The sequence below is a fragment of the Hyaena hyaena genome, unplaced genomic scaffold, assembly GCF_003009895.1.
Source record: "Hyaena hyaena isolate Hyena2069 unplaced genomic scaffold, ASM300989v1 scaffold_179, whole genome shotgun sequence".
NCBI classification, from domain to species: Eukaryota; Metazoa; Chordata; class Mammalia; order Carnivora; family Hyaenidae; genus Hyaena; species Hyaena hyaena.
Window position 1 is genome coordinate 1,901,509 of NW_024080812.1, and position 22,881 is coordinate 1,924,389.

The 22,881-nt window shown below is 43.2% G+C and overlaps 1 protein-coding gene across 2 annotated transcripts in view; it reads left to right on the plus strand.

Moving 5' to 3' along the window:
• The window catches only part of ZFYVE26 (zinc finger FYVE-type containing 26), a 67,711-nt gene that overhangs the window by 32,577 nt on the left and 12,253 nt on the right, over positions 1-22,881 (plus strand). For both annotated transcript variants that reach the window (XM_039240732.1, XM_039240733.1), the window contains 15 exons: positions 213-958; positions 2,567-2,763; positions 3,791-3,895; positions 5,788-5,910; positions 6,313-6,489; positions 7,887-8,133; positions 8,842-8,934; positions 11,390-11,553; positions 12,835-12,971; positions 14,778-14,809; positions 15,738-15,868; positions 17,011-17,231; positions 21,229-21,376; positions 21,634-21,843; positions 22,311-22,529. In XM_039240732.1, the coding sequence (XP_039096663.1) occupies positions 213-958; positions 2,567-2,763; positions 3,791-3,895; positions 5,788-5,910; positions 6,313-6,489; positions 7,887-8,133; positions 8,842-8,934; positions 11,390-11,553; positions 12,835-12,971; positions 14,778-14,809; positions 15,738-15,868; positions 17,011-17,231; positions 21,229-21,376; positions 21,634-21,843; positions 22,311-22,529 (2,950 nt within the window). The remainder of the gene's footprint in view (positions 1-212; positions 959-2,566; positions 2,764-3,790; positions 3,896-5,787; positions 5,911-6,312; positions 6,490-7,886; positions 8,134-8,841; positions 8,935-11,389; positions 11,554-12,834; positions 12,972-14,777; positions 14,810-15,737; positions 15,869-17,010; positions 17,232-21,228; positions 21,377-21,633; positions 21,844-22,310; positions 22,530-22,881) is intronic.

The following is a 22,881-nucleotide window of genomic DNA, read 5'->3' on the forward strand; positions in this document are numbered from 1 at the left end:
TCCCAGATATGTTATCAAGGGAAAAAGCAAGGGCAGAGCAGTGGGTTTAATAGGCTACCTTTTGTGGTGGCGGGGGCTGGGGGTGGGGGGAAGAGCAAAAATAACAAAGAGCCTGCATTTACGTTTGATTGTATAAACATAAAAATGTTCTGAGTTTGGGTGATATGCCTGTGTACTCAAGTCTTGCGTGCTGTCTGCTTCTCTCTATCCAGGCTAGCAGCCCTTCTAGCCCGAGAGGGGCTCAGTCTGAGTGTGCCGAAGGTCATTGTTAACTGCTGCTGTGAGCATCTTGCCCTTTGCTCTTCCCAGCAAAGTCAGCAGACGTCATCCCTTCTGACCCACCTGGGCGTCGTGGTCCAGCTACACACCTCCCACTGCCTGGAGGACCTCCCACTTTCTACACTGAGCTCCCCAAAGCCAACTGAGAATCCCACATTGGAGAGAAAGCCCTGCTCCTCCCCAAGGGATTCATCACTCCCAGCCCTTACCTCTTCTGCCTTGGCCTTCCTGAAGTCTCGCTCAAAGCTGCTGGCCACAGTGGCCTGTCTGGGGGCTTCCCAGGGGTCAAAGCTCACCAAGTCCAGCTTGTCATGGAAAGAGCTTCGTGGCCGCAGGGAAGTGCCTCTCAGCGCGGAGCAGGTAGCCCAGGAGTGTGAGCGCCTCCTGGAACAGTTCCCTATGCTTAAGGCCTCCCTCATGGCTGCCTGGGAGCCCCTTCGACGGTCCACTGACCAGGGGCAGAGCCTGGCAGTGAGTCTCTGTGGTCGGGCCAGTCTCTCTACCGTCCTCCTGAGCCTGCACTCTCCCAGTGCTGTAGACGTGCTCACTGAGGCCTTCGAGGAAGCCCTGGTGGCCAGAGATTGGCCCCGAGCCCTTCAACTCACAGAAGTGTACGGGCGAGACGTGGATGACTTGAGCAACATAAAGGATGCAGTCCTGAGCTGTGCCGCGGCATGTGGTGAGCAGAAAGCTATACCTCCCCCTTCACTGGTGGTAATAACATTGAGCATTCAGTGAGTGTATCTTTGCATTTGAGCCTCACAATAACTCTAGAGAAAGGTGCCACTATATCTCTTGATATAGTGAGGAGATATACTGAGGAGACTGAGGCTCATAAGGTAGAAAACTTGCCCAGGATAGAAAGTAGTGGAGCAGAACTTAGAACTCCACTCCATCTACCTTTAGAACGGGCACTCATAACCAACTTTCTCAACACTGCATATCAGAATAGCTGGAGAATTTTAAATTACAAATATCTGAGCACAACCCCTAGAAGCCCAGGATGGGGTTCAGACAAATGTTTACTTTAAAATAGCAGTCAGCAAACTTTTTCTTTAAAGGGCTTTGTAGGCCATGCTGTCTTGATTGCAACTACTGGACTCTGCCATTATATCATGAAAGCAGCCATAGATGATACATAAACAAATCTCCATAAGTATATTCTACTAAAATTTTATTCATAAAAACAGACTGCGGGGGCGCCTGGTTGGCTTAGTCAGTGGAGCATATATATGACTCTTGATATCAGAGTTAGGAATTCAAGCCCCAAGTTGAGTGTAGATTATTAAAAACTCCCAAGGAGCTTTTAAGGGATTTGAGAGCAATGACCTAAAACACTCCACTGGGGGCAGCAAGGGTTGGGCATGCTGTAGGGAATGGCTTCCCAATCCAGGGCTTGGCTGCCCTGCGAAAAGGAGAAAATCCCTCCTAGAGAAGGTGGAGAAATCCCCTGATGGGCTGTGCAGTTTTATGTGCTTGGGAATTAAATTGTTTTCAGATCTGTGAAATGGGTATGAGCGAGAAAGATCTACTAAATAATAATGATAGAGGGCATGGAGGGACCGAAACTAGTTTACCTGAAATAACTTTCAAGTAGTTATGTATTTGAATTTCACAGAATGAAAATTGCAGGGAAAACTAAAAGTTCCACCTATAAGCTGAGTCTGAAATGGTGCTATCTGTGCAGCCTGCCAGAATACAGAGACCACTCTATATTTCAAAATACATCTGCTCTTCTCTCTTTTATTCCTTCCTTCTTCCTTTCTTTTTCTTTCTTTCCTTTCTCCTCTCTCTCTCTCTTCAGAAAATCTCATGACTGTGACTAAGTTTGCATAAAGAGAAGCATAAGGGTGGGGCACCTGGGTGGCTCAGTTGGTTAAGCATCCAACTTCGGCTCTGGTCATGATCTCACAGTTCATGGGTTCAAGCCCCGCGTCGGGCTCTCTGCTGACAGCCAGCTCAGAGCCTGGAGCCTGGTTCGGATTCTGTGTCTCCCTCTCTCTCTGACCCTCCCCTGCTCCCGCTGTCTCTATCTCTCTCAGAAATAAATAAAACATTAAAAAAAATTTTTTTTAATTAAAAAAAAAGAAGCATAAGGGTATATAGCATTTCTCCTTGTTATATAATGGTTCCAAGTATAAACAATAACTAAGGTCAAATGGATCTTAAGGATCTTCCAAGCTCCTGTTTTATGAAATTGAGCAAAGCCCTTTTCTTAAAAAGTAAACTGGATTCAGGTTCTTCCAACACCAGTCTTACTATCTCGGGGTATCTTTTCATCTTGTAGACAAAGAGGGTTGGCAGTTCCTATTTCCTGTGAAGGACGCATCTCTGAGAAGTCGGCTAACCCTACAGTTTGTGGACAGGTGGCCACTGGAGTATTGTCTGGAGATCCTGGCGTACTGCATCTCAGACACAACTGTCCAAGATGGACTGAAGCATGAGCTACAGAGAAAGCTAGCAGAGCTGCGGGTATATCAGAAGGTATGGGTCCTGGCATCGAGAAGAAGGAAATATGCTTCCCACCATATTACCAACTCCAGCCTATTCTCACTTGTTGGTGGATTTTAAGAAACAGACAATCTGGGCCTGGCTTTTGTTCTATATCTGGCTTCTGTTCTTAGGTGAACAATGAAGAGACCTTATATCTATTTCCTATGTTATTTCCTTTTATAATCTTAAATATATATTCATCTAACAAGGATGATCACAGTCCATGTAGCCTCTTCCACACGTATATTTGAGCTTTGTGCATTTTTTTATGTCTGTTATGTCTTCTTTGTTGTTTAAGAGTTTTTATGGAGCTTAATCTCAATTATAGCTTTTTTAAAGATTGTTTTAAATTTTAGCTAAATTTCAATAGCAGTTTTGAAAGGCTACATGAAAGTGACAGTTTCAAAATGAAAGATTATTTGGGGATGAGTATTATATTCAAGATCAAGAGTCCCAAGGAGACAGATTTAGGTGATATGGCTACATAGCAATTATAAAATAGATGCTAATTTTTCCATGTGTACTTGCAACCAGAGTCCAGAGCCCCATCAGAGAAAGTGAAAATGGCAGGCAAAAGAGATTTTCTTCCCACTCTTGCTCAGCACTTCTGATACAGAGCTAAAATGCTGCATGAATGATGATCCCACAGAGCATTCAAGCTGGAAGAATATCTTGGGTAGAGTTCTGAGATGGAGGATCATGGGACAAGGGACCCCAGAAGGCTGAACAAGCTGTGAAACCCAGAAGCCTCTGAGAATTGCCCTCTTAAGTGAAAGGCCCCAATCCTGACCTCCCCGCCCAGCCTTTGCTCCCTGAGTATGCTTCCTGGATACGTTCACTGACCTTTCCAAACAATCTTTGCCTCCTTTGCTTTAATTTCTCCTCTCTCCTGGCAAGTTTTGACAGCCTGACTTTGGGACAGAAACCTAGGGGTGGCCTATCCCTGGAAATTCTAATGACTTGTTTGTGGAGGAGGAAGCTGTGGTTTGGTTTGAGAGCTCTTCCTGTTTCCCCGTAGATTCTAGGTTTGCAGGCTACCACGGTGTGGTGTGACTGGCAGACCCTGAGGAGCTGTTGCATTGAGGACCCATCAACTGTCATGAACGTGATTCTAGAAGCAAAGGTACTCTTTTCCTGAGTGTATTCCCCTTTCTCCTCAGAGTTGCGGTTCCCTATCTGGTTGTGTAGACCCCAGTATCAATGTCCACATTATCTTGGCAACTACATCACATTCTTTTTTTTATTTTTGAGTGTGAAATTTACCAACATACAGAGAAGTAGAGAGAGTAATACAATTGATGCTTTTATATTGTCACCCCACACTGTATACCCTAAGTACAGAATGGAGAGCTAGTGGTGAAATTGCTGAATCATCAGGTGTGAGCATCCTCACCTTTACTGAGATGTTAGAAATTGCTCTTCAAATCAGTTATCCACTTGCGGTTCCTGTTGCTCCGTATCCTTACAACATTCAGTATTGTCCAGCTTTTCCCTTTGTGCCGATAGGATGGTATCTCATTACTGTTTGAATTTACATTTCCATGGTTACTAATGACCTTGAATGTCTTTTCAAATGTTTATTAAACATTTGAGTGCTAAATAGAATTTTATTTTTTGAAACCAACTTGACAATCAACTATTTAATAAATAAATGAATGAATACATACATACGTAAATAAATTTATATTTTAAGGAGCTAAATATACCATAGTTCAAAATGTGAATGTGCCCATTAAGATGTGATTTCATTCATTGAAGAAACCTGTATTGCCCGTCTCTTATTTGCCACTCTGCTGCATGTGGTGACAAGACAGTTAAGCTTAGCCCTTGACCTTATGCAGCTCACATTTGGGGAAGGGGTCATTATATGAGGCACATCCCTAGATGACTGCAATATATCTAGTGACAGATTGTGGAGGGAGCACAGGCAGGGTACCTAATGTGGCCTCAGAAACCAAGAAGCACTCCAAACAAGGTCGCCCCAGGCAGAGTTGTGGGGAGGGCGTTCCAGATGGTATCACATTAAAATACTCAGACAAAGCTCTGGGAATTTCATTCTCTAAAACTTTAATCCAAGGTTCATAAATTGTGAGTGGGGGCTAGCAAATGGGAGCATGGATGGAATCCAATGTCCAGCATGTTTGTTTGGCCCATGCAATATTGGTCTGCCAAACTTTTAATTTTTCATATTGTGATTTCTTCCCAACATTGTGAAATACGGAAATTTCATTTTAAAATTTTTCTAGTATTTATTTTTGAGAGACAGAGCACAAGTGGGGAAGGGGCAGAGCGAGGGAGACACAGAATCTCAAGCAGACTCCAGGCTCTGAGCTGTCAGCACAGAGCCCAACGCAGGGCTCAAACCCATGAACTACGAGATCATGACCTGAGCCAGAGTCAGACCCTCAACTAACTAAGCCACCCAGGAGCCCCTTGAAATATGGAAATGTTTTTATTAAAAAATTTTTTTTTAATTTTTGAAGTCTGGCAACACTGGGACTTTCACATTCATATGGCAACAATCAGAGCTGAGTAGGCACTGTCTCCTTTGTGTTTTGTTTTGTTCTTTTGTTTATTTTAATTCCAATGTAATTAACATATAGTGTTGTATTCGTTTCAGTGTACAATGTAGTAATTCAGCAACTCCATACATTACTTGGCACTGTCTCCTCTGGATGATCTTCTCAGTCTTCCCCATTTCCGTATTATCTCCCCAGGGTTGACACCAAGTGTCAGTTACTGTATGTCGGCCTTTTCTTTTTTACACTAGACCTCTGAAGAAAGTGATGTCATTAATCATCAGCCTACTTCTATCGTTTTCATGACTCCCTTGCTACTGTAGTCCTTTGAGTTTATAGGCCCACTTTAATCCAATAATGAACTTCCCATTAACACTTACCAGACTTTCCTGGAGTTTTAGCAGACTCAAGACTGCTGAGAAAAATCTAGCAAAAGCTGGCTGTATGACAAGGCCAGTGATTTAAAGGGATTCAAGCTGTGTGTGTTTCCTTCCAGGAGTACGGACTGTGTGAAGAGTGGGGCTGCCTCTACCCCATTCCAAGAGAGCATTTAATCAGCCTACATCAAAAGCATCTTCTCCACCTTCTAGAAAAAGGAGATCATGAAAAGGCTCTACAAGTAAGCCTCCATCACTTGCCATTTTTCTTTTGTGGTAAGACAAAAAGTTTAGTCAAATCAGATGACTTTATTCATGCTGAATCCCAGGGAAAGCATTTGCAGTCTCAGATCTGCCCCTTCATGTCCTTCAGGAGCCCTTTGTGTCCTCAAGATGATTGTAGACATCTTCAGCAGAAGTTGCCTAGCCTTGCCTTTTGTACCAAATGGTCAGCTGAGTCCTGAATTCTGCAAAACTCTGGTCAAAGCCATCATTTGCGAAGCTACAGGAATGGCAGAAAAAGAGTGCAGAGAAGGGATTAGTCCAAAATGAATAAACCTAAAGGTTCCATTCTCAAAACAAAACAAGGCTGGACTGGGTACTTTACAAGCCTCACCTTTCTCTCTATGCTTCTCCTACAACAGCTCCTACAAAGAATTCCTGACCCCACCATGTGCCTTGAGGTCACAGAACAATCCCTTGACCAGCACCCTAGCTTAGCCGCTTCTCACTTCCTGGCCAACTACCTCACCATCCACTTCTACGGAGAACTGACTGCTGTCCGACACCGTGAAATCCAGGCACTGTACATAGGATCCAAGGTCAGGAAGACAACAGAGTGTTGGGAAGGCACCCCTGGGAGAGACTGCTAGCTTCCACATTAGAACTTAGGCTTTCAATGGCTTTCTCCCAGGCACCTGCCATTCTTGGCCTGTGCTGTATAAAACCTTTACCCTTGCAGCCCACCGTATCCTAGTTGAGTCCCTTAGGAATAGTCATTCTCGTCCTGCCTTGCCTCCAAAGTGAATTCTGGGTGGTCCTCTTGACTTCTCTTTGTGGTTTCCCTGGCATCTGCTATATCAGTGCTTCTCAATGCTAACTATGTAGTAGAATCACTTGGACTTTAAAAAAAAAAAAAAAAAAGAATCGTTGACCTTTACCCCAGATCAATTAAAACTGAATCTCTTGGGACAGGGCCTAGCTATCTTCCAGAGGGATTCTCATGTGAGGATTTCAAACTACGGCTTGATAACCTAGTCTGGGCTAAAGAAAAAAGAGTTAATTTTCTAGGTAATGAGGCCCTTATGTTTGATGTGTAACCTTGGAGACATTAGAAGAAGAAATTATAAACTAGAAAATGTAATCTGGTGAAGGAGGGTCTGGGGAGAAATGGACCCCTCTGAAGCTGTTCTAATGATTCCAATTGGAAGGCATATCTACCATGCCATGAGTATAGACCTCACCCCACAAGTACGAGTGCTGTGAATATGACCACTGGCTCACTTGCTAAGAGTTCAACTATATAAAATGTTCCTAAGGAAAATGCACTCTTGGTTTTGTTTTGTGTTGTTTTTTAATGCACTGTACCTAAATGGATGAATGAATCCTTGAAAACTGGCAATGAGCAGAGCCAGTGAATATATTTCATACCTAGCAATAACAGTGTCTAGGAGTTTAGAGATATCATTTACCTATAGGACACTGGAGGTGCTAAATGTAGGCAGCCTGCTGGCACCATCTTACATTGCTCATACTAATAATGCCTTGAATGAACAGAATGTTGTCTTTAAGGATCAGGCAGAGCTCAGCTATGCCTAGAGGTGCTACCTGTGGGCCAAATCCAGTTCTCAGCCTGCTTTGTAAATCAGGCTTTATCAGAACACAAGTTCATGCATTCATTTATATATAGACTATGGCTGTTTTCACACTATATTGGCAGAGTTGAGTAGTTACCAGAGACTTTATGGCCCATAAAACCTAAAATACATATTATCTGATCCCTCATCTAGGTAAAGGCACTTGAAATACTTCTTGATTGCCAGCTGAAAGATTTAAATAGCAGTTTAGCCTTGCTTCCTAAAAGACTGCTAGCCAACTTTAGTAGTTGGCCATGTGCCTTTGGTCCCTGATCCCTGACCCCCTCCCCAGTAAGAACCTTGGCGTTCTTCTGAAATGTGTGTACTGTTTTCCTTATTGTGTGAATCTACCCCACAAACAGGTTCTGCTGACCTTACCTGAGCCACACCGGGTCAGCTACTCCCACTTGTCTTCTAACCCCCTCCTCATGCTGGAACAGCTACTCATGAACATGAAAGTGGACTGGGCCACTATGGCTGTGCAGACTTTGCAGCAGCTGCTAACTGGGCTGGAGATTGGCTTCACCATGGATGAGGTTGACTCACTGCTTTCTAGATATGCCGGAAAAGCCTTGGACTTCCCATACTCTCTGAGGGAGAAACGATCAGGTAACTGCCAACATCCTAATGGGGGCTCCACCTGGAGGAAGAAACATCATACTACATCCTTAGTCTTAATTTCTCTTTGTTGAATTGATCAAGAGTGAAAGGAATACACGTCAGAGAGATAGCTCTTTGTTATTATATATGAGACCTCTTGGCCTTAGAACTAGCAGGCTAACCAAAATTAAGGGATGGTAGACTACCACTGTGCAGACATAAAGGTTTAGGAAACAAAACATGCTGAGAGTGGTCTTTGTCTGGCCTTGGTTCAGTGGACTCTTAAGTACTGTCATTCTGTATTGAGGGTATGCTCCATTCCCAGGGTCACATCAGATACCACTACTATGGGAGCTGAGCCTCTTCTAGAATGAGGAAAATAGAATGTCAGCTGATGTTCCAGACAGTTTTCTTTTTATTACTCTCTAGCCTCCAGGGCTATCATTTAATTGTCTTCTTTTTTCCTCTGGGCATTTTTTGTAAATATATGTATATTTTGTAAAATCCTAGCAGCTACTTCATTATCTCCTTTGTGTAAACATAGTTTGCTCTTTGAGGAGTTTAAGAAGCATGGAAGTACCTCTGCCACACTTTTTATACCTAGTAGAATCATGGGCTGACATTCAGCAAAGCAACAGGACTTTAAATTAAATGCCTAGCATGGTGAGGAAGGATGCTTATGATAGAACATCTTTTATGAGCACTTTCCCTCTACAGATTCAGTGATTCACCTCCAGGAAATCGGTCAGGCTTCAGACCTCGAGACCTTGTCTAGATCACCATCAGCAGAGTTCTCTTCAGCTGCTCTTGGTAAGAACAGGTTCTGAGAGTTAACCATTGGTTGCTTCAATCTTGCCTTACCCGGACTTTCCAATCCTTTTGCCTCTTTTTTCATTTCTGGTTACAACTTTTTTTTTTTTAAGTTTATTTATTTATTGGGGGGGGAGGGAGGATGGAGGGGCAAAGAGAGAGGAAGAGAGAGAATCCCAAGCTGGCTCCGCAGTATCAGCACATAGCCCGGTGTGGGGCCCAATCTCACAAACCATGGGATCATGGCCTGAGCCGAAATCAAGAGTCTGACACTTAACCAACTGAGTCACCCAGGCGCCCCCTCCAGTTATGGCATTCTTATTCATTGTTTTCCTTGGTCCATTCCAGCTATATCCCAGAAAATTTAACAATTGATTTTTGTTACTTACAGTAGTATTTCTAAAAGGTCTCTGCAAACACTGAATTAGCAAATACTGGACCACTGCTCCTAGGGAAAGTGTGTGTGTGTGTGTGTGTGTGTGACTTAGATTATAATCTTAAATTGAAAACAATTCATCCTAGTAGATTTTATTTTCTTTATTTTACCAAAGAGAACAAGAGGTTTAGAAGTGTTAGAGTGACTCGCCTGAGGCAAGCCTACCAATGAGTGCCTAATGAGTGTATGGATGGGATTCAGACCCTGTCCCACTAGCCCAGGAGCCAGTGCTTCTGGCACTACACCACACTGTCCCCTACCGTCTCCATCCTCTGTTCACCTCTGTATGAGAGCTGATAAGAAAGCAGAACGTCAACCTTGTTCAGCCTCAGATGGAAACAGGATGTCGGGTGACTCAAACCATTCACCACTCTGCCCATGTCTAATACAAAGGCACTGCAAATACTGATTTTGAGGTTACAAATTAATTTTAGTGACTGGTGAAGTGCACAAATACAGACTTCTCTGATAGGGATGATAGACTGTATTTAGTCCTGTGCTGCAGTTTGTCATTTATGTCTGCCTCCTACACAGGATGGAGGCGCCTTGAAGGCCTCAGCCATGTCTTGATCACCTCTTTTCACCCCTCCTCCTCTCCCACAGTCTCTGGCCCCTTGCTCAAAGGCCTGCACTTCTCAGAAGAAGCTCAGCAAGGGTTTGTTTTGCCAACAATTAAGGGAGCAGGATTCCAGGGAGAGATTTTTGGGCACTGCTGAGAGTCACTGTATTTTTCAGTGACTCTTTTTTCTCTTTTTCTGTGACCTGCCAACATCACTCTGCCAGGAACAAGAGGTTTCCTTAGACACTATAAAGCAAAACCTGTGGCATTTCAGGGCCATACTTTGAAAATGAGCTATGCTTTACCATAACCAGCAGACCTGAGGGAAGGGCTCAGACTTAGAGTTATATGAATAGCCACATGCATCTGCATAGGGCAGCCTGAGAAGCTTTGGTTTACTTTTGGTTTACTTTTTTTTTTTTTTTTTAGCTTTTTATTGTGGATATTTTCCAATACTCAAAAGTAGGAAAGGTAATGAAGTCTCACATACTTATGGCCCAACTACAATAATTACCATCTCATGATGGCCACTCTAGTTCATTATACCCTTGACCCTCTACTGGATTATTCTGAAGCAAATCCTAGATAACATATGCTTATGTTTGTAAGTATATGAGTATATATCTCTAAAAGGTAGGGATATTTATAAAGCAAAACCATAACATCATTATCATGCCTAAAAATAAACTAATGGTTTCTTATGATTACCATTTCCCCACTTGTCTCATTAATGGCTTTTTTAGAATTGGTTTTTCTAGAATCAAGATCTAAATAATGTCCACATGTGGTATTTAACTGAAATATCTCTTAAATCTCTTTTAATCAATTGGTTTCCCTGCCTCTTTTTTATTTGTGGAGGAAATTAGGTCATTTGTCCTATAGAGCTTCTCACATGCTAGATTTTGCTGATGGCCACCCTGCAGTCTGGGTCTCAGTCCCCTGTATTTCCAGTACACTCATAGGTAGATACAGAAGCTTGATTTGATTTAGGGGCACCTGGGTGGCTCAGTTGGTTAAGCGTCCGACTTCAGCTCAGGTCATGATCTCACAGTTTGTGAGTTTGAGCCCCACGTCGAGCTTTGTACTGACAGCTCAGAGCCCAGAGCCTGCTTTGGATTCTGTGACACCCACTCTCTCTGACCCTCCCCTGCTTTCACTCTGTCTCTCTGAAAAATAAACACTTTTTTAAAAATTTTTTAATAAAAAAAAGAAGCTTGATTTGATTTAGGTTTAATATTTTTTGATAAGTATATTTGATAGGTGTTTGTATACCTACCATCAGGAGACACTCAATGCCTGGTGTCTCTCTATGACACAGTCAGCCATTGATAACCATTAGCTGGATATGTATGTTCAGGAGGGCTTTGAAACATGGTGAAATTCTAATTTTCTAATTCCTCCTTCCTCTATTAGCTGGACTATTGACCACCTTTTACTCTGACTTTGGTTCCGACTCCCAGGTGTCTCCACTGTACATTCTCCCAGTCCAAGGGAGAGGAGCTTCCCAGAGAGTCAGCCCCCACCAGAGTTTGTTCCCCCAGCAACACCCCCTGGCAGGCATCAGTGGGTGCCCGACGAGAGTGCAAGCGTCTGCATGGTCTGCTGCAGGGAGCGCTTCACCATGGTAAGCAGCGTTGGTCTCCAGCTTTACCATCAGGGGAACTGAAAGGAAACCACCAGCTCATGAGCCCGGAGTTTATAGTCACCTACTGTCCCTAACTGGATATTGGTATTTTTAATTTTTTTAATGTTTTTATTATTTTAATTTTTGAGGGAGGCAGAGGGAGTGCAAGCAGGGGAGGGGTGGACAAAGGGGAAAACACAGAATCCGAAGCAGGCTCCAGACTCCAAGCTGTCAGCACAAAGCCTGACGCAGGGCTTGAACTCACGAACCGTGAGATCATGATCTGAGCCAAAGTTGGACTGAGCCACCCATGTGTCCCCTTGATATTGGTATTTTTAGAAGAAGTACCAAATCTAAGACTTTGGATTTATCTTTGACCTAACCAGATATGTTTTCTGTATTCAGACAGGTGGTAGACACTGTCAAGGAGCCTTAAATTTTAAAATCTTTTTCCATTCTCATGAAAGAATAAACAGCAGCAGGTATAGCAGGAGGAGTCACCAAACACCAAGCAATCTTCTTTCTAGCCCCCCTTTCACAGTAAGACAGGTGGCCTGGTAGTGGTTTTATGTGCTAGCCCTAGAGACAGGGGACATGGGTTCTAATCCCAGCTCTCCCTCTTACTAGCAGTGTGACTTTTTGAGTCTCAGATGTTCACTTGTAGGCTAGAGAGGGTATATTTGTTGTCCCATGGAGCTGTAAGGATCAGGTATGATAACAAATTGGACCACACTTACCACAATACTGACTGGTATACTAGCTCAGGGCTGATGAGAACAATGGTGATGTGATTTCTCTGTGTCTCTTTTCCCCTCATCTCTCAAAGAAGTATAATATCTCTATCAACCTCTTATAGTAAAATGAGATAGTACTAGTAACAGTATTTTGGAAAAAAAAAAAAAAGGATGCTTTCTCCTCATTGTCAGTGCCCTGAAGATTTATAATATGCGTTGGCTAAGAAAGTCACTTCTGCCCTAGCACTTTTTGCTGTGCCTTTACACATTGCCTCTATGGACAGGTAGAACTTGTCAGGAGCTATTGCAAAACCGTTGCATCACTTGGGCACCTTTGCACACCATCTGAGAGATTATGTTTAAATGTCAGCTTCTTAAAGGCAAGCACTAGGTATTCTTTCTCAATAGAAGCCCGAGCACCTGGTGTTCTACGTAAGTCACAGGTGGCTAATACTAAAGATAAATGGGTTGACAGATGTACTAACAGTATCTGCAATCTCACCTTCTCTTCTTGCCTCTTCCTTCTCTTCCCAATGACGCTCCTCAGTTCAACAGGCGTCATCATTGTCGCCGCTGTGGCCGGCTAGTGTGCAGTGCCTGCTCCACTAAGAAAATGGTGGTGGAAGGCTGCAGAGAGAGCCCTACTCGCGTGTGTGACCAGTGCTATAGTTACTACAACAAAGAGTAAGTGTCCTGCAGCAGGGCTGCTACATCCATTGACCTCTGCACCATAACCACCCCCACCCCCTAGTCGTTACACTCCTGAGAGTCTCACTGTGGAAGGCATCTCAAATCTGGAACAATTATAGCAAGTTTTAATTTAACGTTCATGCTGAAATGGCATTAACTCTACAGTGAAATGTTTGACCTTGGTCAGAGAAATTTCTAAGAGAGGAAGTAGGGTGAGAAGAAGTAGAACTCAAAACTCTTACATGATGTTCTTCCTGAGATCAAGACACTTCATTCCTGTCTGAGGCCAGCAGCCTCACCGATTTTCCAACCACTCTTGCGTCCATTGGTTTCAGCTGGACTCAAAGGCATGTGTTCACACCTGCTGAATGAAGGTTTGAGCATCACTTCCATCGGTTCCAGTCCAGCTATAGTCAACCTGGCTTGTTATCCACAACTAGAAGAGCCCCCACACCTCCCTACACAGTTTACCTAGTGACAGAAACTGCTTATACCTCTGACAAGACAGCTTAGGACTATGTTTGCTGGCTTAGTATTGTTCAGTTTTTTTCACTTCTTCTAGCAGCAAAGGTGAAACTAAGACTCCTAGGCCATCTGGGAATATGAACCAAAGCAACTTCTCAAAAGCAAGTTACTCGTGTTTTGCTTACAGACTTAAACTGATTTTATATTCTGCTCAATAGTATTATGGCATTTGATTTAATATGAACATTTTTTGTCATCATTTTCCATGATGATTAGTGATCTCCTAGGAAGGACGACATACCATGCTTATATTACCATTTCTGTGATCCCAGCATACCACTTGCGTACTTTGGGGTAGAGGACAGGACAAATATCCATATACCATATTGCTGAGTTGGGAAATGAGCAGTGAGTATTGATGGGAATTCTGTCACTCAGCAGTTATTCAGCAATAATCACTGTGTCCTCAAGGAGCCCCCATTTTAGTGGGGAAACCTTAACAAACAGACCACAAAGTCATTGCATGAGTATACTGGTAGAAACACAGCTTAGCCTGATGGTGAGAAGGTTTCTTAAAGACATGACACCTGGACTGAGCCTCTGAGTATGAGAAATTAGTAGGTAAAGAAGCCATAATAGCATACCCAGAAGTGGGAGTGACGACTGCAAAGGTAGCGGCAGGAGAGTATGTGGGTTGAATAAATAGGAGAATAAACAGGCTTAGGCAATGGCTCCTCATGCTAGAGATAGACTTGACCTCTGACTTGTAGCCTTGGGACTTAGTGCTTGACAATGTTAACTGAACTTGACCAGAGGCAGAGTGGGGAAGATGTTTATGGGTTGCAGACAGGTCATGGGTGGTAGGAGTTGGTTTCAAGAGATAACCAGGCTAGGTCATAAGGACTTTGCTGAAACTGCAAATTTGGAATACTTTTCACCCTGAGAAGCATGGAAAAATTGTAAGTACAAGCATAACATGACCAGATTTGCATTTTGCATTTTTGAAAGCTTGCTGTAGCTATAAAGTAGAGAGTAGGTTGACACAGTCAAGGATACCAACTGGGAAGCCATTACAAAGGCTCTAGCAATAAATGCTGAGGGCCCACTCTGAGTCAGGGATGGAAAGATGGGAACATTTAAAGAAGTATTTAAGAGATAGAAGGGACAGAAAATGGTGAGTGATTGGCTGTGATAGGTGAGGGACAGAAAGGAGTTTGGTTGGTTCCCTGATATATTTTACTTGGATAACAGTGTAAATATCAATGCTCTGTACAAGGTTCAAAATAGAGGAGGAGAAGGGATTCAGGCATTTCATTTTTCTTTCTCTGTTTCCAGTGTGCCAGAGGAGAATCCAGAGAAACCAGAAGGTAAGGATGAATCATGTTCCTGTGACTCCTTGTTTATACGTTCAAGTTGGCTCTTTCTTCAATGTTTCAGCTGTAGCTGATACCCTTAATGGCAACTCAGTACAACTTGTTGGTCAAGGAAAAAAGAAAATTACTGGCATTTCTGTCAAGCTGTTTCCCTTAAAGTTTATCATCATATTTACCTACCATATTGGGCCATTAGCTTCCAACATTCAGAAGACCAGCACCCAAAGAATTTGATCACTAGCTTTGAATAGGTTATTTCTTTTTTTTTTTTTTTTTTAAATTTTTAATGTTTTTTTTATTTATTTCTACGAGAGAGAGAGAGACAGCGTGAGCAGGGGAGGGTCAGAGAGAGAGGGAGTCACAGACTGAAACAGGCTCCAGGCTCTGAGCTGGCAGTCAGCACAGAGCCCGACGCGGGGCTCGAACCCACGAACCACGAGATCATGACCCAAGCGAAAGCCGGACGCTTAACCGACTAAGCCACCCAGGCGCCCCTGAATAGGTTATTTCTTTTTTTTCTCCTGGATTTTCCCTTCACCACCATCCTACCTCTGAATGCTCCCTGCTTCCCCCAACATAATCACTATTAATAGTTTGGTTTATATCCTTCCATAGCAGTTAGTTTTTAGGGTAGACAATGACTCAGCCCTCCATTTGAGAAGGATATACATTTCAGAGTTTCCTATGTGAAGCAGTGGGTTGTATGACAAACACTGTAGATTCCTCTGGAATCTTCCCTGGGGAAGAAAGTGTCAGGTACCTAGTGAGATCTTCTAAAGGAGATAAAAGGGACCAAGGAGAGACAAAGAGCCTCAGATAGGCAGGGATCTGCATGCAGCTCATGCCAATTTTCTGGCTGGGGCTACCCTATACTCCTGGTCAGTGACTGACACATGGAATGCACTTCTCTTCTCAACACCAGATAGCTCCAAGAGTGAATGCCCTCCATACTCAGCTGTGGTGAGAGTCCCCAAAGCAGCTGAGGTAGAATGGATTTTGGATCTGAATGAGGAGGAAAATGAGCTGGTGCGGAGTGAATTTTACTATGAGCAGGTAACAGCAATAAAATCTAATGGTCATTTGAGTTTCTTTACAATGTATAATTATGGCAGGAAATGCAGGGACAGGTGAACACGGCATGGCCATCACTTAGCATAATAATATGGGAGCTAAGACAAGTAAACCAAATGAGGCAGAAAACGGAGAGAATCTTGGAAACATACGAGAGATCAGTAAAGGCTTCATGGAAGAAGTAGCACTTAAGATGATCCTTAGAAGAGTAAAAGGAGTGTGACAAGCAGAAATTTGGGGATTATAAGGAGATTGAGAATAGGGGAAGGGCAAAGGGTGCAAAACTAGAACATCTGAGCAAAGGCACAATGTCAAAGATTGCAGGGCATGATTAGGGGCTGGAAATGTTTTTTTTTTTTTTATAATTATTTTTTAATGTTTTATTTATTTCTAGGAGAGAGAGAGAGAGAGACAGCGTGAGCAGAGGAGGGTCAGAGAGAGAGGGAGTCACAGACTGAAACAGGCTTCAGGCTCTGAGCTGGCAGTCAGCACAGAGCCCGACACGGGGCTCGAACCCACGAACCGCGAGATCATGTCCTAAGCGAAAGTCGGACGCTTAACCGACTAAGCCACCCAGGCGCCCCATGGGCTGGAAATGTTTTAATTTAAAAGAACATAGGGTGTTAATAGAGAGGTAGTAAAAGGCAGGATTGAAGTGAGTTATTTATGGATAGGGCCTTGAGTTGTACAGTAGGGAGTATGTACCTGATAGGCACCAGGGACCGTGCAAGGTTTTGGAGTGTGCTTTTGGAATATTAATTCAGCAGCAGTGTGTCCACACTTGGAGCAGAAACTTCTCCAGCATGGTGACTTCCATAGTCCATGCCAGCAATAAGGGGAAAAGGAGGGAATGTGTAGACACTCCCAAGAAGTAGGTGACACATGAACACAGTATTCCCAGTATGCAGACGAAACCCAGCAGCCAGAGCATTAGCAATGCCGCTTAGAACACCTACAGTTTGTAAGGTTTCGCTCCTACTTTGCTGTGGAAGTCTGGCTCCTTCCTCCAGTGTATTTCAAGCCTGGTGAAATAGAAAGAATAAAGCCTACCATCCAGCTACATTTGGAGAATGCTTTTGTCCCTGCGCCCACTGTGTGTTTCTCTCTTCTTCCACCCTGGCCAGTCACCCAGTGCCTCCTTGTGCATTGCCATCCTGAATCTGCACCGGGACAGCACTGCGTGTGGCCACCAACTCATTGAGCACTGCTGCAGGCTGTCCCAGGGCCTCACCAACCCAGAGGTGGATGCAGGGCTGCTCACAGACATCATGAAGCAGCTGCTCTTCAGCGCCAAGATGATGTTCGTCAAGGCTGGCCGGAGCCAGGACCTCGCTCTCTGTGACAGGTCAGTGGGAATGAGTATATTCTTTTACATGGTTATCGTTTCTGTCTGGTGTCTTTTTCTGGCCCCACTATGAGTTCTCACCTCACCTTCCTCTCTCTTAAGACCCACTGAAATGTTTTTCTTCTCAGTTTGATATTGCCGAAATGCTGCTACCGGATCACAAGTGATCTTCCCTACCCTTCTCTTTCCTTGGGTGGATCCTCAAAGCAGAGTGTTCTCTAGCTCTACCCAGTCAGAAAGAGAGTAAACACTTTGGTTAATCTGTAATTAAAATCAATTTAGGGAAGCACCTTTAGTTTCTGTGGAAACATTCTAGGTTTAAAAAAATGTGTCCTCCCTAAATATCCAATGCTTAGCCTTGGCCAGAACTCTACTCTAGTCTTGACCAAATCCAGACTATTACCTCAGAAGTTCTGGGTAACAGATCTATAAAGCACACTAGGGGGCTAGTCTGTCCCTGTGTTACAGGTAGGAATCTGAGTCATAAAGTAGAAGTATCTATGGAAAAGGTATGATTAGGTCCCCAGATCCCTGTACAACCTGCTCTGCCTCCATTTATTAACTTGACAATGAAAACTCCCAGTTTCCAGTTTATCCACCCAGATGTGTGACTCATGTTGTGTGTTCCCAACACGCAGTCCTAGCCAGATGTGGGAGCAGAGAGTGATTTTCTTTGATGTATTAAGTGCCTCAGGCACTTGTTCACAGTATTTGCCTACAAATTCCCAAGATGGAGAGCCAGTATAGTGAATCTGATCTTTACTACTTCCTAGCTCTGTAACCTTGGACAAGTCTGTTAACTGCTCTGGGCCTCAGTTTCCTCTTCTATAAAATGGGGGGTGTTAATAATACTTGTAGGGTGGTTATGAGGATAAAATGATAGTATCCATGTACAGCCTTTGTACTCCAAAAGTGCTAGTTTTATTGTTTTCATTAACAAAACCAGGGGGCGCGTGGGTGGCTCAGTTGGTTAAGCATCCCGCTCTTGATTATGACTCAGGTCATGATCTCACAGTTCATGAGTTTGAGCCTCACATCGAGCTCCATGCTGACAGTGCAGAGCTTTGTAGGATTCTCTCTCTCTCTCCCTCTCTGCCTTTCCCTTGCCCATGTGTGCACTCATGGGCACGCTTTCTCTCTCAAAATCAGTAAAGAAACTTAAAAAAAAAATTTTTTTTTAATGTTTCATTTATTTCTGAGAGAGAGACAGACACTGAGCAGGGGAGGGTCAGAGAGAGAGGGAGTTACATAATCTGAAACAGGCTCCAGGCTCTGAGCTAGCTGTCAGCACAGAGCCCGACGTGGGGCTCGAACCCACGAACCATGAGATCATGACCTGAGCCGAAGTCGGACACTTAACTGACTGAGCCACCCAGGCGCCCCTAAAAAAATTTTTATACAGGGGCGCCTGGGTGGCTCAATTGTTTAAGCATCTGACTTCGGCTCAGGTCTTGATCTCAGAGTTTGTGAGTTCAAGCCTTACGTCGGGCTCTGTGCTGACAGCTCAGAGCCTGGTGCCTGCTTCAGATTGTGTCTCCATCTCTCTGTTCCTCTCCCTCACTCTGTCTCTCTGTCTCCCAAGAATAAATAAGACATTTTTAAAAAAATGTGTTTTAAATAACAAAACCAGAAGATTGAGAAAGACTGGAGGAGGTGGGACAGAAAGTGGAAGGAACTATAACGGAGTTAATTTCACTGTTTCATACCAGGAGACAATAGATTCTACACCATTTTTCAAGTTAATAAATGAAGAAATGGATATATGTTAAGTAAAGTTTTTTAAATAACCATGACAAGAACCAAAAATCTACCCATCTACCAGAAATAGAGAAGAAGAGGGGAAAAGAACAAAAACCACTACCACTAACAAAAGGTAGAATTTAAGGCAAAAATAAAAATATATCTAAATATACCTCAAATGTCATTAATATAAATTAGATATTATTAGAAGAAAAAGGTATTCAGATTGGGGGGGAAACAAATTTAACATCAAGTCCTATACTTTCAAAATCTAATATAAATAGAGGAAGTATCTACTTTAAGCTGTAGACAGCAGAAATTAAGAAAGTGCTAAAAAAAAAAAAAAAAAATGGAGGTTAAGGGGAGTACCTGGATGGCTCAATCGGTTAAGTGTCTGACTGAGATCAAGCCCTGAGTTATGCTCACACTGATAGCTCAGAGCCTGCTTGGGAGTCTCTCTGGCCCTCTCTGTGCCCATCCCCCACTTGTGTTTGTTCTCTCTTGCTCTCTTTAAAAATAAATAAACTTTGAATAAAAGGGGGGTGGGGCACTTGGGTGACCCAGTCAGGTGAGCATCCAACTCTTGATTTCAGCTTAGGTTGTAATCAGGGTAATCCTGAGCATAGAGTCTGCTTAAGATTCTCTCTCTTTCTCTCTCTTTCTCTCACCTCCTCTGCCCCTCCTTTGCTCGAGTGCATGCACACAAGCTCTCTCTTGCTCTCTCTCTATAAAATTAAAAAAAAAATTAAATTTAAAAAAGAAAGTGCGGGGCGCCTGGGTGGCTTAGTCGGTTAAGCATCCGACTTTCGCTTAGGTCATGATCTCGCGGTTCGTGGGTTTGAGCCCCGCGTCGGGCTCTGTGCTGACTGCCAGCTCAGAGCCTGGAGCCTGTTTCAGTCTGTGACTCCCTCTCTCTCTGACCCTCCCCTGCTCATGCTGTCTCTCTCCCTCTCTCTCTCCTAGAAATAAATAAAAACATTTAAAAAAATAAAAAAAAATAAAAATAAAAAAGAAAGTGCTTCCTTTGGTAGGATTCTCAGCCCCAGAAGCTGTGTGCTTCTCTTGACAATGTACAGCAATTGCTTCACAGTACACATTTGTAATTTATAGATTCAGGCACACCCATTCCAGAGGATTTCTTCCTTCGTGGAGGTTTCTTTTCTCATGGATATTTAGAACTCCTGGTTTGCACAGTATTTTTCCACCGTTTTTAACTCATACCTCCTTCTGAGAGACAAATAAATAAATAAATCTTTCGAAACAAAACTCACATTACCTGTTATTACAAACATACAATACATTATGATACCAAATTTGCTTTTACACCATATACTCTCCCTTACCCCATTCCCACTAAGCTGAGAATGAATGATGTACTGAATCCCTTTCCAGGGAAATTGATTGACAAGTAAGGATCCATGGGGTTTTTTTCTAGACTTCTAAACAATTACATATAATTGTATATAATATATGTTATATGATATGTATATGTATAATGTATAATATATACAGTTATATTCAAGAACTTTGAGTGTAGGACTGTTTCAGGAGCACTGTACAGAATGACCTAGTTCTCTGGGCTCTCTGTCACCTAAGATTTTTGCATCACCAAGTATCTGGAGTAAGATCAAAGGTGGCAGTGCTTGTGGGCTGTAGTACAGATTCATCCTTAGCACAGGAAGAGGATGTCAAGTCCAAGAGATTAGAATCCAAGTGAAGGACCAGGCTGCCATTTCCCAACAGCATCTCTAGGGAAAGGTGGTGACGTGGCTTCTATACTGGCCAGAGTATAGACCAGGCCATTGATAGTCTCTGTGCTCTCTCCCTAGCAGGCAGGCTTCTAAAGAACCAAAATGCAATTTTATGAATCTCCTACTTGTAAGCATCCCTACTCCAAGTATTAATATCTAATATTTAATGAGTACATTCAAAATTCTAGACTCAATCCTAAGCGCTTTTATTTGGGCTATTTCATTTTATCCTTAAAATTATCTTATTATTATATCCATTTTACTGATAAGTAAAGTGAGGTAGAGAAGATTTAACTAACTTGCCCAGGGTCATACAGCTGCTAAATGATAGAGTTGAGATTCAGAGAGTCTGACTCCAGATTCCAGAGTCTGACATAATTTCTATGTACCTCTCAATTCTCATTGTCCTATTTCACATTGGAATTGAAATAGAAAATATTTAAGCAGCAACTATTCTTAGTAATACTCCGTAGAGCCTCACTGCCCTGCCTCTTTCCTCCCTGTAGCTACATCAGCAAGGTAGATGTGCTGAATATCTTAGTTGCTGCTTCATATCGCCACGTGCCATCTCTGGATCAGATCTTGCAGCCGGCTGCAGTAACCAGGCTAAGGAACCAGCTTTTGGAAGCTGAGTACTACCGACTAGGCGTTGAGGTGAGGCCAAGACAAAGCTTACCTCTACCCAGTTGTAATGAGTTGCCTTTCCGTGGCCTTGCAAACAGGTATTGTCATCTTTCAGTTGTCCTTGGCCATGGGGAAGTATCCAGAGCATGACAAGTTTGCCAGTTGGGAGTAATGGCAGGTGGGATGATGGGGATGGAAGATGATTGGAAACAATGGGAAAGAATTGGTCTTTGGAACTTTCACTGGATTTAGGTACCTCTCATTAAAAGGAGCAGTTTTTCCTCCAGGTCTCCACAAAGACTGGCCTTGATCCCACTGGAGCATGGCATGCGTGGGGCATGGCCTGCCTCAAAGCCGGGAACCTCCCTGCTGCACGGGAGAAGTTCAGTCGCTGTCTGAAGCCCCCTTTTGATCTCAATCAGTTGAGTCATGGCTCAAGACTGGTCCAGGATGTGGTTGAGTACCTGGAGTCCACAGTGAGGCCACTCCTATCCTTGGTAAGAAGACAGCAGGTGGAGGGTTAGTTCAGGGAGGAAAGTTCAGGAGCAGTAATGACCTGGGGAAAGGCTCAGCTTCCACTCAGCTTATACTGGCAGTCCTGGCTCAGAGCTGCCAGGTCTAGATTTTATTCTTTCCATTATACATAATTAGGTGAGTAACTATAAATGGTTAGATAAGCAATACAAAGTCAATTTTAAAAAAGGAAACCACAGAAAACTATTTTTTTAGTGATAAAAATTACACACAATCCCATACCCAGACTTAAGTAATACCTAGATTTTGGTGAATTTTCTGTGTTTTGTTTTTGCATGAAATTGGTATTATAACACGGTATTATAGAGAATTATAAAACTGTATTGTAAGGCTGTTTCCACATTACTAAATATTCTTTGAAATATTTTCAGAGGTTGCTGAGAATTTACTGAGTTTTATTTTTCTTTTGCACTCTTTTCTTTCCTGTCAGCATGATGATGATTACTTTGCTACCTTGAAAGAGCTGGAAGCTACCCTTCGGACCCAGAGCCTCTCTCTGGAGGTGATTCCTGAAGGGAAAATCATGAACAACACCTACTACCAAGAATGCCTCTTCTACCTGCATAACTACAGCACCAACCTGGCCATCATCAGTTTCTACATGAGGCACAGCTGCCTGCGGGAAGCCTTGCTCCACCTCCTCAACAAGGTGAGACCCACAAACCTAGCTCTCAAAGCGCAGTGCCCACTTTGCCCACCTGGGTTGGCCCACTTAGCTTTAAGGGGAGTAATAACCACCCCTGAAACTTAACCCAGTGTTGAGCTCTAGGATCACCTCTGGCAGACTCAGGTAAAAATGGAAAATCCTGTCCACTTAGATTATGATTTGATATCTGTACAAGTCTTAACCTGGATTCTGGATTGCCCCTCTGATTGGCAATGACAGATTTCATTCCTTCTCCCAAAACATACAGCAGAATCAAATAGTAGGTGAGAGCATGGTGTCTGGAATGAGGTAGTTGGTATAAGTGATGTGACCTTGAGCAAACTGGTCTACCTCT